Here is a 19,741-nt window from a genome sequence, read left to right on the forward strand (position 1 = left end):
TAATACCACTTCTTTTCTTTCATGATTTACTTAATAAAGCCTTTCAATGTATAAGTTTAAGATTTATATAAAGAATAAACCGATTTAAATTTAAAGATTGTTTACAAACTTGGACATAGGTTACTCTAAAGAGGTGTCACTCCAGTATAATTTCATGAACATATTTACAGACAGGTAACAGTTTGCTTCTGTATGCCTTGTCTAAAGTAGTGATAGAGCTGATGTTCCTTCCACTTACAACATTACACAGACTACATTAGGTTCCAGTGTATCTCCACTTAATGTTCTGGGAAAGAAAAGTATTAAGAAATAAAACCAAAGGATTACTTAAAAAAACTGAAGCTTATTTTAATGAAAAGCTGATCATGCAAATGTAATACAGCATTTAGAAACAAACTAATTTAAATGAGTGTATGCTGTATGAAAATTAAAGACAAGTATCAACCTAGATTCCTTTTAATAATGATAACTTTTCCTAAAATTTATGCACAAAAATGCAGGAACGTGACATAGAAAATAATATACAATACTAAGAAAAACAAAAGCTGCGTTCTGCATTAACACGTTGAGTGTCAAGTGCTGCCATGTCACGTCATGGTTTGCTGCGATGCCTTGTCTTGTGGGATGCTGTATCACAGTAGCTTGTAGAACAGTAGCGAGTGCCATCTATGACCAACATTTGTATTTCAGCTTTGTGCCGTCATTTCTCAGACAAGAAGAACAGTAGTTTGGCGTCCTCACTAAGTATGGTCGTTGCCATTGTTTATTCTTGCTGAGTTTTGTATTTAGTTAAGTTATTCTGGAGCATGATCGTCATCATGTCTATTTTTCTAAGTTTTATTTTATATCTTCTTTAGGTGCAAGTGATTCTAAATGTGTCATAAAAACAAATTAGCAAAAATGACATGTCATTTACTACAAGATTTGGAATGAATTTATGTAGAGGAGAGAGAGTTCGCAGTGCGAAGCTACTATTGCTAGTAAGAATGACAATCTAGTGACACCTAGAATGGTGATCACAGTCATTTAGACGATTTGGAAGTTGAGAGTGAAATTACAACTCCTATGTGTGTGTGAGTGACGATGATTGGAGGCCATGTGCTGGAGATTCCCTTCACAATTTGCTTTATTACAAGTGATTATTTTCATACTGAAGTTCAATTATTAAATGTTAAACATTACCTATTCAATACTGGTTGAGTCTATAACAATGTCATTACATTAAGTATGAGTATGGTACATGCATCGCAGGCATCATCAGCCATTAATTCTATCTCTAAGTCAGAGCTATGAGTGGATGCTATTTTAGGATTAATCATAGTCAATATTATTTACATATATTTATAATTATATATTATTTATATAACAGTGCAAATAATATTGACTATGATTAATCCTAAAATAGCATCCATTCATAGCTCTGACTTGGAGATAGAATTAATGGCTGATGATGCCTGCAATGCATGTACCATACTCGTACTTTTTAATGTAATGACATTGTTATAGACTCAACCAGTATTGAATAGGTAATGTTTAACATTTAATAATTTGTTTTATGTCGCACCAACACAGATAGGTCTTATGGCGACAATGGGACAGGAAAGGGCTAAGAGTGGGAAGGAATCGATCGTACAGCCCAAGCTTTTGCCTGGTGTGAAAAGGAGATTAATTGCAGTCTTGATCTAAATATGGCAACACACAAAGTTATCGATCTAATGGCCCAACAAACAAATTTGAATGCTTTACAAACCACATCGTGTCAGCAGTTCAAGATGTTGATTCGACTGAAAGAACGGATTCACACAACATGGGACAAAATGAAGTTGTTCAGATGTTTGTGTCTCTGGATGGGACTTGTCTGAATGCCCTGATTTGCCAACTGCATTCGCAATTGGTGGTGTCATATGGTGTCACGCTACATTTTATGGACTGAGAAATGTGCTGGAATGCCTTAAAGTGTTATATTTGATATCAGTATAAGGTCACAGAGTTTTGAAAACATGACAAAGCATCCCATCTTGGCACTAGTGGTATAGTACTGTTACTTGATGACTGGCACAAACACAATACACTGGGAGATTTAATTTAGCATTCAACGTGTTAATAATATGAACATAATAAATATCATATTACTTTATAGATATAGCTAGAAAAATAGCCACAAGCCACTAGTCAATTTAGAACTGAAGTTTAATACCACTTATGTTCATTAAAAATGAAACAATAAAAAATAATACTAGCAAACAAATAGTGATTATCTATAACACAAGAAAACAGGAAAAAGCAAGTACTGACTAGCAACTATCTATTTACACAAGAAAGCAACAGCTTAGAACATATTCCTAAAGACAAAAACACATTTGAAATTTGAAATACTATAATAATCAAACCAAAACATGCTAAATTATAGCAAAGGAGAAATTATAACAAAATAGATTATCTATTATAATTAACTCTATTTAGAGACAATCTATAAGTTAGAAAATAACAAATTTAAAAATCTACTTAACACTACAGTACATCAAATAATAATGGAAGATAGGCTACTAGGGGTTCTTGGGTAAGAAACTTATCCATTGGAAATTTTCCTGGGCTGAGATATTTTCCTTAAAATTGTATAACTTAATTTTAAATAATTTCAATAATAGTAAACCAAAATATAAATAGTAAACCAAAATATAAAAACACTTCACAGTTTCTTTTTTTTTCATAACAAGCTTACAGTGATATAATCAACATCATTACTGAAACTCTACTGAAATAACTACAGTAGATAATTTTCTCACTGGTTTAAAAGGGTACTTATCAACTGCAAAAAAAAGCGTAACAGGTGATTTTACTACAAACAAACCAAATATAAATTTAGAAGACAGTGAAATGTTGAATGTTGCTGATGATAATTCAGCCATTTCAATAAATAAATGAATAAAGGATACTTAAGCAGTGGTAAAGTTTTGCCTTACCCTACCCCAGTGCAACTACTCACTACAAAAAATTCTAAACATTTATCTTCTCTAACTCCATCTACCAGCTATTGGACAATCAGGAAAGCTAGTAGACTCATTCGTTTTTGTACCATACTTCAATTTGGCAGGGTATTCTACAAGTATTCTTATCAAAACCACATGATACTGAATAGAATATAGAATAAATGTTCATCATTTAGCAACATTATACTTATAGTCAAAATGAACAATAAGAAAACATAGACAATATACAAAATCTACAGAAAATGATGTCCAGAAACACTACTTAGAGAACTCTAACTCCTGATGAACAAATTGCACCGAAAATGTGTTGATCAAATAGGATGCAATGCCAAAGCAAACATTCAAAATTGTGACTTATGATATTAATTTTTCTTATCTTGATCCTTTCTGTTACTATTTGTAACTATAGAACAAGGTTTTCCATACACCCTGTAAACAGATCTGACATAACTTTTATATTGCAATCAAATACTTAAGCAGGTCAATTATGAAAATCAAAATATGAAATATCGTGATTTTCTTCCTCGATTATAAAGAAAAGCTAACAATAAAATGAGAATCAAGTAGAGTAGAACTTGGTTAATTTAAATGGTTTTAATTACCACACACAAGGTTTCACCTTACATGGTATTACTGATATCCACACTCGACCCTGTAGAGGTTGGTATGTTTCTGTTATAATAATTAAAAATATATATATATGTAAGAAGTAGTTTTATTTAAGTAGTAATTATTAGTGTTACTAGAGCAGCTATATATATATTGCAAACAATGCGATGAGTTAATAAACATCTACTTATCTATCCATCCATAATTCAAAATTATGAAACATTTGTACATTTCTTTCAATCCCTTGACCTTCCTATACAACAAAATGTTATTTTTTTGTATTATTAGAGTATTTTATAGTTTAATTTAAAATAAAAATACCATATTAGAACTCTAATTTGGAGGATGATGAAATGCTGCCTGGGTGGAACAGAATTGTGCTGGTGCTGGAAACAGCATGCAGTTGCTGTAAAGGTTCAAGCTCTTTGCAGCCTGAGGGTATGTTCCATGAATAGTCTTCTAGGAAGGGAATTTTTAATTTCAGTAATTGGGAAAATTTGCTCATAAGACCTAAACCCAGTAATTGGGAAAATTTGCTCATAAGACCTAAACCCAGAACTACATGTGGATTTAACTGACAGCTGCCAGTGGATGAAATGAGACATTCCATTGGCTACCGAAGGCTTGTAAGGTTTAGCATGGGGACACTTGGTAAAATACCTGTCATTACTTGCAGACAATGGCTACATTTGCTACCGAGGGTCAACAACATGGAAATGCTTATCCATTTCCATCAATAAATAAATTTGAAGAGTTTGCACTTATCATGCAAATAAATTAAAAGAAAGAAAGAAAGAAAGCAAAATTACCAGCTATTTAAACAAGTTATAAAGGAAATTTACTGTTTATAGTATCATGCCTGATATGTATTTTTTAATTTTGAAGTGTCTGTTATGACATCCCATATTTATTACATAAAATAAATTTCATCGTAAAGTTCATACTGTCGTACGTATACTTTTAGGTTAAGTCAATATTCCACCTTTAGAACACCATAAGTTTATTGTCTATTTATTTAAACAACATTATTAACTATAACGGGACATGGTTCGTCTAACTTAAATTATGAGTGGGGTTGCGTTTTATTCTTTATTTTCATAGTAAAGACAGTTTACTCAACGTTTTAGAAAACATTTATATTAACATAGATCAAAAACGCAACCCCACTCATAATTTAAATGAGATTTCAGAAACTATGAACGTAATTTTTGAGGCATTACTCAACAGTTCCTATTTCGACAAACATTCAAACAAGCTTCCACGTGATCGCTCCCTGTCTATTGATTCCAACCTTCCCCTAATTTGCCCTCACACCAGCTCCCATCACACACGTCCTCCATAGTTCATCCTCAGTCAGCCAAAAAAAAAACCATGCTAAGCTAATTACTCTTTGAGAAGCGAGAACGCACATAATCAGATGTGCCACAATCTTCCTTTTTTTCATTCTTTCGTTTTTATATCGTAAAAGCTTGCTTAATTTCAATTTTTTCAATTTTTATAATAATCTTTATTCTCATTCTAGGGCCGTCCACTGTAATTTTACGTACGTCATACGATCTGATATTCCACCTAGTTTTAATAAGAAATGTCAACCTTGCACCAATATGACGTTCTTTACATCTTCTCACTGGATTCCCTACACATGCTCGTTGATCGTCTCTGTTCTGCTACAAATAACATTATGCACTTCATTATCGGCTTTTGCCGACGCACCTGAATGCTGCATGTCAACGGCACCCTCAAGAAGAACTTTAACAACAAGCTTTACTGTATCGTCTCATGTGTATGATTTTAATTTTGTTTATCAACAGCTTTTGAATGTTCGTACTTGGAACAATCTGGAACATACTCGCTATTTTGGTGGACGTGTTCGGCAACCCGATTTATTTTAATGTGTTGTTCTGTCCTTGTCTTTTTTGTGCTTTTTCTTAAATATCTTACGGCTGATGATGTCTACAAGTTAGACGAACCATGTCCCGTTATAGTTAATAATGTTGTTTAAATAAATAGACAAACTTATGGTATTGTAAAGGTGGAATATTGACTTAACCTAAAAGTATACGCCATATTTACTCGCATATTAGACCCCTCTAGCTTTGCAGGACAAGGAAAATAAAACACTTAAAGCTTGCATGTAAATACCGCCTCCCCAGAATCATTTGTCAAAGAAGAACAAGGGTCCACTTGGTAGCGCTACAATAACAGGGCAAATTGTATTTCAAACATTAATGAATCGGCAACAAAAATACCACAACAACTTCCTTTTGATAGCAACCCGTCTTTTGTGTAATAGCCTGCTGCTAGGTGGTGTTTTTTAAATTTTGTGGGTGTGTGTAAATTATGGAATTGAATAACATGAAAAACAAGAAGTGTAGTTCTAGCACAGCTTTCAAATTAAAAGCTGTCTCTTTTGCAGAAAAGCAAGGTGTGAAGCCAGCAGCCACAGAATTTCATATGCAACCTATCTGATATTGGTGCAACCAAAAAGAGAAATTGAAAGTGGGAAATGAAAGTGTACGGTTCTTTCTTGGTACAAAAAAGGTTAAAACGGGAGATCAATACCGAAGTATTAGAGAATATAATTAAGTTGAGTATGGTTTAGCTGTAACTCCTGATATGATTCAACAAAGAACATTAGAAGTGGCAAAAATATCGAATCTCAGTTGACAAAAACAAAATTTCACTTTTCTTTAACAACAATTTTTATAACAAAAATCTAGGGACCCTCTTTTATACCAGGAAGAATTTATAACAGAAAAATTAGACATATTAAAATGAACACCATCTCAAACGTGGAATAATCTCCAACGTGAATAACGATATAGCAAACCAGTAGACTATAAAAGATGTATTCATGGTCTCTATGAACAATCTATTGATCAACAACATATGGCTTAACTTAAAATTGGAAATAAACTACAGCATTACTAACTCGCTGTGTAAGTTGAATATTCTTATCCACTGCAAAAAGCACAACTGACTGTTGTAGGTATTCTAAGGGTTATTTTGTGCGAGTTATAATTAGGGGCCGGATTTTTAGGTTTTAACCTATTTTTTTCCTCGCTATTTAATTCACAGATTTTGATATATTTGTTCGTTTCACACTTTCTGGAGCAGAATATGTGAATTTCATTGCACCTAAAAAAACCTAAATGAGGGGTTGTCACCTAAAATAACCTAAATAGCTGTTTTAACTTCTTCAAATAAAGAATGTTATTTTCCCTGCATTGTAAAATTAATTCCACCGCAATTACAAGTAGTAGGACGGAGGTAGTTCATTTTACTACCGTTAAATGCAGCACATCCCATGCTTCCCACTACATATGTGACATCTGGTGGCTCCTTGATGCATCTGATAGGTCAGGAGGAACGTAAACAGTTTCGCATCAAGTCGTCCATAGAGTACAGCTGGCAGAGTGTGTGGTGACTGGTTCCTGCAGTATTTTCTAACCGTAATTGCTGTACAGCGAAACAATGCCTAAATCGCACTTATTGAGAAAATGGATTGCTATAGATTGACACTTCACTACAGACGGTCAAGTAGTCTTCTGTCAGGCATGCTCCAAAGAAGTAAGTTTCCCGTAACTGATCTAAAACCTGCATTGCAATACCCTAGCTCGCTTACTGAAGAGTACTTAGGATTTGGATTCTTCATTTCAGGTTAAATGTGAGCAGAAATCCCATCTTGAGCAGCATAAATCTGCAGCTGCTCACATGGCTAGAGTAGCGAGGAGAAATAAGTCCAGCAACAACAGTAAGCAAATGTTTATTTCTTCCACTGTCGGCAAGCCTGAAGATACTTTAACTTTCGCCTATGTCAGGTGTTGGTGTCTGCAAACGTCTCATGGAACGTGCTAAGTAACCTGACCATGAAAACATTCTTAGGAGACATCAGCGGCCGCAGTATACCTAATGAATCCACTTTAAGGAAGAATTATTTGCATCCTGTTTACCAGAAGACATTAGATGAAATAAGAGAAGATATAGGCAATCACTATATTTGGTGTTCTGTCGATGAAACATCTGACAGTTGCGGTCGCTTCATTGTGAATGTGGTAGTAGGTAAGCCGGAACAAAATGAATCAGGTAACGTTCATCTAATTCTTTGTAAAGGAATAGAACAAAATAACAACAGCACAATAGCCTGCGCTGTGAGGGATGCTTTATGCATATTGTGGCCAGCAGAGAATCAAGATAGTAAGTTCGTTTTGTTAGTGACAGACAGTGCTGCCTACATGTTGAAGGCAGGGCAGGTTCTACAGTCCTTCTACACAAGCATGCTACACGTTACGTGCTTGGCCCACGGCCTGCACCGCCTTGGAGAGGAGATTAGAAGCAACTTCAGTGACGTCAACATCGTGGTTTCTTCAGGCAAGAAAGTTTTCCTCAAAGCCCCAACATGTATACAGGTGTTCAAAGAGAAACTACCAACAACACCTCTTCCACCTGAGCCGATACTTACCCGCTGGGGAACTAGGCTGTCTGCTGCTATTTACTATGCTGAGCACCAAGAAGAAATTAAAAATGTTGTCAATGACTTGGATGAAAGAGAAGCTTCCTGCATCGCAAAGGCCAAGAAATCGCTCGAGTGCCCGACCCTCGTCGCTTCCCTAGCATATATTATATTGTTTTATACCAGAAGCTATTCTCCAGTTGGATGGTGCAACCTTACCACTCAAAGATTCCCTAGATATCATTGGCAGTGTTTCCAGAAGAGAAATACCTGGGCCATTGGGAGTGGCATGTTCTTCGAAGCTGCAGAAGATTCTTCAACGCAATCCTGGTTTTGAAGATATGAAAGTCAACAATTCAGTATTACAGGGTGAAAAGTATTCAGGAAAATTACCCCTACAACCTAATTCATTAGCATCTATGTACTACGCTCCAATGACGTCATGTTCCGTTGAAAGAACTTTTTCGTCATATAAGAATGTGTTGCGTGACAACAGGAAATGATTTACGCCAGACAATTTGGGTATGTACGTTGTTATTTACTGCAATACCAAAAAATAACTTACAAAGGAAACAGTATAGTGTATTTTTATGAATATGACAAAGTAAACTTTTGTGAAATAAGTACATAAATAAATTTTACAGAACTACGAAAACAAAAAACCTAAAATAACCTATTTTAAGAATTCAAAAAACCTAAAGTGAAGGTTTATGCCACCTAAAAATCCAGGCCCTAGTTATAATGAATCAGCTGCGATTAGAGTATTTCTAACAGTGCTGTTAAAAAAATTAATTTGAACATAATTACTCCATCCTTCATTTCTCGTTATCACCAATAATGACTACATACACACTGAAAATACTGCATGCTGTCATCCACTTTACACACATGCTAAGGAAATAACTACTGGCAGCCCTGTAAATGGTTTTCGTGGTTTCCCATTAATGGAATATTCTCAAACACTGGACCCTCCTACCTTTTGCGGCTGTAAAATGGAAGGTGAAAAAAGGGGTTTAATATGCAAGTAAATGCAGTATTTAGCTCATGAATCAGTGATCTATCCGTTATAAGAATATCACAAATTTCAAGCACTCGTTTTATAAAATATTACCTAAGCCTAACTGACTCCTGCCCGCAATTAGTGGAAGGAAGAAACAACCGCTCAATATGTCGGTAGCTGTCGCGAGAGGAAATCCGTCATAAATATGGCACTGTGGGGTGGCTGATGCCAGGTCTCAGACCGCACATAACCATGCGGATGAAGGAAGTGCGTTACAGACAGACCGTGACATACGTAGGTATCTGATTTGTTTTATCATCATTACTTATTTAATTCTGTAGCTGTTATTTGCTAAGTAGTCAAAATAAATACAACTGGACAAATTATAAGCTCATGTTATATTACTACAGATAAAACACGATTCACAGTTTTATGATCTGTTGACATTTTGCCATAATGTAATGTCATTACAACTCAAGGAATGACTGAAAAATTAATGAACATTTTGAATTCCAGATTTGGGTAAATGTGGCGTGTGATCTTGTTTAATTCAAAATCACAGTTAATTTTTTTCCTGGATCTTTCAAGTTCAAATTAACCAAGTTTTACTGTATCTTGGAATAGAAAACCACATGGTATTTGTATGTTAAATATGCTGTTCAGGATTTTGAAGTGTGTGTTTTTATATTATGATATTTTTGCTTAATTTGCAATTCATATAACAATATTTTAAAACTTATTAATTTGAACTCTAAGAGGACATTTTAAAAATAATGACAGACTCTCAGCATTTGACTGAATAAAATTAAGACAAGAAACAATTTCCTTTAACATATCAGTAATTTCACAAGTCTTTACACCAAATACACTGGCTTTTGGTAGAACAGTTGTAATTTGACTCTTCTTCACATGAAGTAATTTAAGTGAGTTGAGGTCTGAGCTATTTTCTGGACCATCAATTTCACTATCTATAAATTAATTATCACAAAGTAAACACTTTAGAAAGAGAGGAGAGGGGTGGGGATAAGGACGAACACAATGGTGGGAAGGAGACAGGGACAAACATGGATTTAATAAAGAAAACATAATCTCTATGGCATGTCCTGCATCCTACGGCTTAGGATCTTGTAGAAAAATGCAGTTCAGTTGTTTGTCAACTGCATCATTGATCCCTTTATCATCTTCATTCTTTCAAACCCTCAACTTGTAACACATCCAAAGATCTCTAAACTACACAACATGATTACTGAATTGTAAGAGGTAAGTTTCCTTATAAGTAAATACTCTGTGATAAAAAGTAATTAAACGTAGAATAATAATACTTTAGAAACATATCTACGAGGACAATATGCATGATCAAGGGGACACGTTCAGAAGAATGTATTGTACATCTGGATACTACTAAGAGGGTAGAGGGGGAAAGTACATTAAACATAATGTAATGTTCATGCAACTACACCATAGAGCTGGAGTTCTGCCCTGTAAAGATCTTCTAACAAGTCAGAAAACCTCTTGATACAGAACTACTCTGTATGATCTGAGTTTCATTTCAGAATGGTATGCTGTAGCGGGAAAAAACATTTTTGCTTCGGTATTCCAGGAAACAATACACATTCGCATGCTACACTGTCTCCCAAAATATTCTGACATTAGGTTCATGAACAATAAATCTTTTTTTTATATATTCAGAATAATCATTCAAGGCAAGCTTATTTCTCTCAGCTGTACATCTCACTTTTATATATTGTTGATGTATACGGGGATGTCTTTATTCCAGCCAGAGAGTATAAAGTAGTATACCCTTTCTTATTGTTTCATGCCTCAATATGGGTTTAAGTTGTCAAGATATTAGCAAGTTATCTCATCAAAGTTCAGCAGCTAAATTCCATTTGAGGATATAAGGCAGGTAACTACACAGTGCCCAGTGGAAACCAGAATAACACATGACAGTAGTGTAAGTAACTAGAAATCTACCATCTGCATTAAGGCTTTTAGGGTCTTTCTTGACAAAAACAAAAACCTAGACATTACTACACGTTATTCATACAACAATATGAGAGAGGTCGTTCTGTGAAATGAACGGAGTAATGACAAAGCAGACTGAAAGTGGCCTAGGCCTTCTTTGACTGTTTTTGATCCAACTACTTTTGCCTGTGACTTTTGACAGGAAGGAGGCCAGAATGCACTGTGAAGTGGAGAGTGACCAAACATTCAAAGGTCCTAAAGTATGAAGAGTACACTGAAAAATTTTAACCCATCTAAAAAAAAAACCACCCACAGCGCAACAGTCCCGAAGGGCCATGGCCTACCAAGCGACTGCTGCTCAGCTCAAAGGCCCGCAGATTACGAGTTGCCATGTGATCAGCGCGACAAATCCTCTTGGCCCTTATTCTTGGCTTTCTAGACTGGGGCCACCATCTCACCGTCAGACAGCTTCTCAATTGTAATCACGTAGGCTGAGTGAACCTGAACCAGCCCTCAGATCCAGGTTAAAATCCCTGACCTGGCCGAGAATCGAACTCGGGGCCTCCAGGTAAGATGCAGGGACGCTACCCCTATACCCCGGGGCTGGCACCCATCTAAAACACTATGTATGAAATGTACTTAAAAGTAATGCATTCAATGTTAAATTAATACCAGGTTGGTTTAAAGATCAGTGGAAACCCTTAAGTTTTATGAATATTACAAGCAAATTACAGGATGCAATGACATATGCAGCAGAAACTTGGGTAATGAGGCAGAGATCTGTGACTAGGAAACAGGCAAGTGAAATGAAATTTCTGAGAGGAGTGACAAGAATGGATAAGATGAGAAATGAGAAGGTTAGAGATATAGTAAAAGAAGAGCCTCTACAGAACAGGATAAGAAAGGTGTCAAGTTTGAATGGGGGCCATCGCAGAAAGCTGTGTTCGAGGATTTGAAACTAGCTCTCTGTAATGCCCCACTCTTGGCTATACTGGATTTCTCTAAGAAATTCATTGTACAGACAGATGTCTCATCATCTGCGGTCACTGCAGTTCTTCTTCGGAAATCTGAACTCGGAAGGTGGCCAATTGCCTACGCGTCTAGGACCTTATGGAGCGATTGTACATGGCCTTACCCTCAATCTAAGGGGAACGGGAACAAATTCATTCTTGTGTGTGTAGATGGTTTCACACGGTTTTCATGGCTGTTTCTGACTACGCTTGCCACCGCTCAGTCCAATATTTCTAGCCTTAATACTATTTTTGCATCTTTTGGACTATGTCAATATATAGTTTCCGATAACACCAAGGTGTTCATCTCTAATTTATTTCGTACATTCTGTTTTGATCTATCCATCTCACATGTCATGACGTCAGCTTACTACCCACAACCATCTCTAGCCAAGCGGATTAACCGTAATCTTCGATCTGCACTGATCGCAGAGGAAATGATACCGAGGATGCACGAAATGGAGACAACAGGAAAATGACCAAGAGACAGGTTGATAAAAGGAGTGGAAGAGTGTGTACAGAGAAGAACAGAGGAGTCAGCAAGAGTGACAAGGGAGTGACAAGGGAGAGACAAGAGGAGATGGAGAAGCTTATGTTCCAAGAAGACGTGGCCAACACCTGGAATCTGCATATGATGATGATGATAACCTAATTCAGTAATGAAGAAATGTAACTATGGAGTACCCAGTACTGATAGGTTGTCTTCAGTGTGGATAGGCAAATGCTGAAACTAAATCACTTATGGTCATTTTAAGGACATTACATAACAAATCAATATCAATTTTCCACTTAGATTAACATTTTTCAAAAACCTTAACATTTATACAATGGAATCATTATTTACAATATCATAACATGGAAACACTTTCCTCAAACATTGATGAGCACATTAACACACAAAAAGACTTATTGCGAGGTACAGAATATGTTGCAACCACAAGTTATCAAGAAGAATACCAAATCACGAATATGAAAATAAAAAAAATAAAAAATATGTAATTTGGATTAAAATCCTCATCTCTGTTGATATCCTTTAAGACTGGAAGCTTGTATAGCAACTTGTTCCTGAAAAAGAGGGATGCAATCGTGAGGCAAAAAACGTACAGTGAAAGCTTGTTAGAACATTAACATGTCGTAAACTCAACGTCCCGATTTCCATCTTGTTAAATCTGTATTAAAACACCTTGGTTATTGTGTCACAAATTTTGCTATTACTGCTTAGTATGATCACTGTTTTCCTAGCTTTGAAGGCATGTCGGGAAAAGGGCTTGAATTACGGAACTTGGGAGGGTTGCAAGTTCAGTTTTTCTTGCTGGTTAACAGTGAGCCTCTCTGTGCTTGTATGTAAGAAACTTCATTCAGAAGTTAGAAATTTATTCTGGGTTGAGATGTACAGCTACCAACAGATCATGTGAAGCTGACTAGCATGGAACACATTTGTCTGGCATCTGCAGAGGTGCTGCGAATGTTGAGTCATGTTCAAAATGGCACGAAATATAAGACTTGTTTTAGAAAGAGTGTGTTGGTAACTTTAGGGGCCCAAAGCATCTCCACAACTGAAAAATGAACATTTCCGAGAAAACAAGTTTAAAAGTTTGAACACCACTAATGTTTAATCAGACTATTTCTACGTGATAAAATTTAGCATATACATTACATCACATTGACACGAGTTCAAATGAAATAAATCACAACTAAGAAGTGTCAATATTCTTGACCGACAATGTTCAGCATTTGTGATTTTTCGGGAGAAAGAAAGTGGTCCTGAGAGTCGGGATACCAGTTGCTATGGAATGGGAGTGGGCATCTCGGACATATTCTGAGTCGTGGCCCTCCTTGTGCTCAGGCGGCTAGGACTATACAATCCACCGGTGGTCCATAACCCGTTAGAGGAGAGATCCTCACTTGGACTATGTGTAAGTAGGGTAGCATCCTGCTTCATGAATTTACCGAGCTCAGAACATTTTAAGCAAGCCTCGGTTACAGAGGCTTGCAGACTGAACGCTGAAAGGCATAACAGTCTACAACGATTATGTATGTATGTAAGAAAGTATTTACACTAATGGCAATTTTCTAGATTGAAATGCATTAAGGTGCTTTGAGTTGTGCCACTATTCTTGCATGGGTGTGATTCGTTGTCTGGTGTTTTTCAAACCTTTCAATTCACTGTTATTTTATAAGCCCTAGTGGAAAATGTTTTCATATTAATTTGTTCTTTGTTGTTTTCCTGTACCCGCACATACACAATGCACTCGTGATGTTCCCATAGCGAACCTGAAATATTCGTCCTCAATGAGTAAATTCATAATTCCAATATAAATGTCACATTATTGGAAACTATAAATTTTCCAGCTAACTCGGTCTTGGCTGCCAGCATTTTGCCCCAAGTGTGCCAATTTGGGCTAATCAGTTGGTAACTAGCGCACCTACCAACTGATGCCAATTTGGACATTGGTTACTAGCACACCTACCAACCTACCACACCAGGGCAAAATTCTGGCAACCAAGAATGAGTTAGCTGGAAAATTTATAATGTCCAATAACAGACCATTTACTGTATATTGGAAATGCACTCATGTCGAAAAAACATATCAAGTGTTTTCATATCGCTGCCGGATAGTTCTTATTTGCGTATTCAGTAGTACATTTTCTAGTTTTTCTTTCCTTGTTCCGTGCAGAAATATCTTAATGTTTTACTGTATCAGTTAATGAATGGCATGACTGAATAAAAATGTGTGCCATTCCATCTACTCCTGGCAGGTCCCAGGCATTGCCGAAGAGAAATAGAAACCCTTCCTCATGTTTTGGGATCTTGTCCGCATGGAGAGATGCTGTGGAACGCCAGGCATAACAAGATAACTGATAATTACAACAAGAAGTACTCTAGCACAACGGAAAGTGAATTATGTCACACTTCCACCATTACTGAACCATAGACATTCAATAAATAAAATCTGTACATGTACTGGGAATATCCTAACAATTTTTTTACGATCTGGCTATGCAGTATTGACCATTTAGCTAGAAGTTGATGCAGCCCTGAGGATGCCTATTTTCACACCTGGGAAATGCCCAGTCCTAGCTCTTTTTAATCCTACCACTGCCAAAAACCTGGAACAAAGATAAACCCTTAGCAAATCGACAGACTCTTGTTTAGGACAGACTTTGTAACAGAGATGAGAATTTTAATTGGCAACAAATATTCCACACATTACCAACAAAGAAACAATTACCGTAACTGTCCTATCATACAATAAAAGATAACTTTGGTTTAAAAATACAGTGTCTCAACTTCTGAGTACACCTTACAAACTTGGGATGGAAACCCTGAGATCTTCTATGAAAATCTGTATTTAAGATGCTCCATTCAAGAAAGAGACAACATTTTCTTGCTAGATAGAGAGCGGTTTGTCGAGAGTCTGACGATTCCTTTCACTAGAATGTATTAAAGAAGCTGTAGCATTTAAATATTCCTATACTACGTCCAGAAAACATTTTAAAAATCAACTGGTTACTTTCAACCATGTTCCATACACACAAAGTGTTTACACTGTTCTTGACAGCAGTACATAATGACAGCAGTACATTTAACAAGTGAAATCAGACACAAAAGGATAACATGAATAAACATATTCTCAACATAAAATAAGAGTAATAATTCATATTACCACATACAAAATTACACATCGAAGCACCATTTCATACAATATGACTGTTTATGATGTTAAAGAGTGGAGGAAAACAACATACATGACAACCTCTAGTCAGATCACATAAAACACGAACTTCATGATATAGACTGACTGCAGTTTTAAAATTACAAAATTCACCGACTTTCCTTTCCACACACACACACACACACACACGCGCGCGCACGCACGCACGCACGCACACAGAGTCAGTATTTAGAAGTTCAGACATGTGAAAGTTATTATTTTTAGTAACATTTTGACTAAAATGGCAATATATTATTGCCAACTTAAAAGGTTCAACATTAAGCATACAAAACATTGTACACATGAATGAAAAAATGAAAAGAAACATCAAGGAACTTCAGTTTTTGAACCAATTTATAGGAATAACTTCATACCAGCAGTTAAGAATCGCCATTACTAGGGAATGATGGCACCTCATCTTCCTGAACTGGCCCTTATAACAGAACAGCATTTCTTCTTCTAGTACACAGTATGAGTTCTCTTCATATCATGGCACCTCCACTAACAAAATTTGTGGACAATGGCTGGGAATACTGCATCATCATAGGCATCTTGTTTGGTTTGCCCCCACCATGTTGAAAATTGGTCCGAGGCTTCTTCCAATAAGGTGCAGGACGTGCCTTCGTCTTCCCACCGCTTGCCAAACGGTCTTTGTGTTTTCTCGAACCCAGATGCTGGAACACAAATGTCAGAGGTTAAGAGGGTGAGAAAAAAGTTATGCATATAATAAGACAATCTCAAGTCTGACGGAAATGTGTCCCAAGAATAAATATTGTGAAAACAATTAAAAGCTCCCTTCCATTGATAAAACTTTTCATTATTCCAAAATACACTACTGTACTATTATTGAATCCCATGGGCATATAGGGCAGCATCCTCTTATTTCCTCTGCCATCCACTGGCCTGCATTCTCTGGTTATGTCTCATTAGCTGCATGCATCTGTCTCTCAAAATAACCTCCAACTTCGTGAATCCACTCTGCAGGAGACATGATCATACCAAGAAACACTAGCTTCCAAAATATCTGTGCTGATTCTGGCCACATTTCAGAGGCATAAATCGCAGTTGAAATAACAACTGAAGCTAATCTTCGCTGTAATTGTCATTGTTGACCAAATAGGTTGAAATGCCACTGTGTGTTTACTTCCACACAAACTTCTTGCATGAGAATGCTACCAAGATACGTAAACCGTTGCTGCTGTAATATGCACTGTGTTAGGACGGTTACCAATCAGCCTGGTTTTCTGTCTTATTTACACGACACTTTATCTGCTTCAGTGTCCAGACTACACATCACATCGTGAAGAGACCTGACAGCAACACATCGTCAGTGAACTTTAGATTGGATAGCTGTACTGTATATGTTCTTTCCAGAGATGTGCAGCATTTGACCTTTCTCGTAACAAAGTCAATGGTTCAATGGTTAGAAGAAACAGGAAGGATGACAATATACAACCCTGACTAACACCTGTACCTATATTGAAGAAGTAACCATCTGTCTATTATATAGTATACCTTATCATCTGTGCTAAATTACACCTGGCTATGTCAATGGTAGAGAATGTGGACCGTCCAAAGTAGGTTTTCACAAACTAATTAACTAATACCAAAAAAAAAAAATCAGTAGGACAGGGATCTAAATACATATTCATGAATGAGAACCAAATAGAATAGGGAAACGGAATGAGTTTATTAGACTAATAACATAAGATTTTGATGGAAATTCCCAATGGAAACAACACAATAATTACAATAATTTACAATCAAGTTGCCATGCGACATCAGATCTCGGACCCTCTTAAAACATGAACTGACATCTCAGAATGTGAGCTGATTACTTGGACATGACATTGTACTCCTGTAAATTAGAACAAATTCGGCCATAGGCCTCGTATTTAAACATCCCGGTGCACGGAATTAAAACCGTGAAATACACAATAAAACATTTGGTATAGGACCGGCATTATTTCCCCCCGAAATAACCATAGCTTCTACCATACCACGTGCAATGATGAGGTCGGAACTTCACATCCCTGAGTATTGCTTGGGTTAGTGACCCTATGACAAATAAAGGACACACACCAACAACAACAAAATAATATCAACACAAAAGGAAAAACACACAAATATAATACACTGGTCTTGATGATCGAACCCACGTCCTGTCAGATGTAAGGATGGTCATTGGCATCCCCTCGTACAGGCACGTAGGTGGTTTCTTACCTGGTTTCTACTTCTCAAGAACATGACATAGTCTATCTGTTCACTTGGCTAGGCTGCTTGTAACTCCCCCTTTCACATTTCAACACTAGATAACTAGTCTTTGTGTATGGGTAGGCCAAGGCCATACAGTCAACTGAGACTCTTCCGCTTTCATCGCTATGGCAAACTTACCACACAATAACAACACAGGACAGTCAAATATTCTCTCTCTAGGTTTCATACTTGCACACTATAAAGCCTCACCGGATATGACTATTTATTTCCTTATCTCAGGCTATCTGCAATATTCGGAGCACTTATGATCCTCTCATACAAGAGATCCCATTTGATTCAAGAAAACAGTCACGGCTGAGCCTGCCGTAATTTTCCTAGAAGAATCTTCTATCACGATGCTGGGGAACTTATCTCTCAGCTTTCACTGTTCAGCTGAAAAGTCATGCAATAAATCTAGCGGTATATGCATTTACTCCTCCTCTGTGAACCATGTGACCTTGCCGCGGTGGGGAGGCTTGCGTGTCCCAATGATGCAGATAGCCGAGCCGCAGGTGCAACCATATCGGATGGGTATCTGTTGAGAGACCAGACTAAGGAATGGTTCATCGAAAGGGGGGTAGCAGCCTTTCGGTAGTTGCAAGGGCGGCAGTCTAGATGATTGACTGATACGGCCTTGTAATAATACTCAACATGGCTTAGCTGTGTTGATACTGCTACATGGCTGAAAGCAACGGGAAACTACAGCTGTAACTACCTTCCGAGGACATGCAGCTCTCTCTGTATGAATGATGCACTGATGATGGCTTCCTCCCAGGTAAAATATTCCGGAGGTAAACTAGTCCCCCATTCGGATCTCCGGGTGGGGACTACACGAGATGGGGCTATTATCAGGAAGATGGATACTGACATTCTGCGAGTCGGAGCGTGGAATGTTAGAAGTTTGAATCGTTGTGGTAGGTTAGAGAATCTGAAAAGGGAGATGGATAGGCTAAAGTTAGATGTAGTTGGTATAAGTGAAGTACGTTGGCATGAAGAACAGGATTTTTGGTCAGGTGATTACCGAATTATCAACACGAAATCAAACAGGGGAAATGCAGGAGTTGGTTTAATAATGAATAAGAAAATAGGGTAGCGGATAAGCTACTAAGACCAGCATAGTGAAAGAATTATTGTCGTCAAGATAGACACCAAACCAATGCCCACCACAATAGTGCAGGTCTATATGCCTACTAGTTCAGCGGATGATGAAGAAATTGAAAGAATATATGAGGAGATAGAAGATTTAATACAATATGTAAAAGGTGACGAGAATCTAATTGTGATGGGAGACTGGAATGCAGTGGTAGGCCAAGGAGGAGAAGGCAGTACAGTAGGAGAATTTGGATTGGGACAAAGGAACGAAAGAGGAAGTTGGCTGGTTGAATTCTGCACTGATCATAATTTAGCCGTTGCCAATACTTGGTTTAAACACCACAAACGACGGCTGTATACGTGAACGAGACCTGGAGACACTGGAAAGTATCAAATAGACTTCATTATGATTAGGCAGAGATTCAGAAACCAGGTGTTGGATTGCAAAACTTTCCCAGGAGCAGACATGGACTCTGACCACAACTTGTTGGTCATGAAATGCCATCTGAAGTTGAAGAAATTGAAGAAAGGAAAGAATGCAAAAAGATGGGATCTAGACAAGTTGAAAGAAAAGAGTGTGGAGGAATTGTTTCAAGGAACATGTTGCACAAGGACTAAATGAAAAGGCTGAAGGAAACACAATAGAGGAA

At 37.0% G+C, this 19,741-nt stretch overlaps 1 protein-coding gene across 1 annotated transcript in view; it reads right to left on the reverse strand.

Moving 5' to 3' along the window:
* Positions 1-15,925: 15,925 nt before the first annotated feature.
* The window catches only part of LOC136883036 (zinc finger protein 385B), a 243,694-nt gene continuing 239,878 nt past the window's right edge, over positions 15,926-19,741 (reverse strand). Inside the window, exon 7 of the mRNA XM_068229777.1 lies at positions 15,926-16,417. Coding sequence (XP_068085878.1) covers positions 16,226-16,417 — 192 coding nt within the window. The 3' untranslated portion in view covers positions 15,926-16,225. The remainder of the gene's footprint in view (positions 16,418-19,741) is intronic.

The sequence above is a fragment of the Anabrus simplex genome, chromosome 1 (assembly GCF_040414725.1).
Source record: "Anabrus simplex isolate iqAnaSimp1 chromosome 1, ASM4041472v1, whole genome shotgun sequence".
Taxonomy (NCBI): Eukaryota; Metazoa; Arthropoda; class Insecta; order Orthoptera; family Tettigoniidae; genus Anabrus; species Anabrus simplex.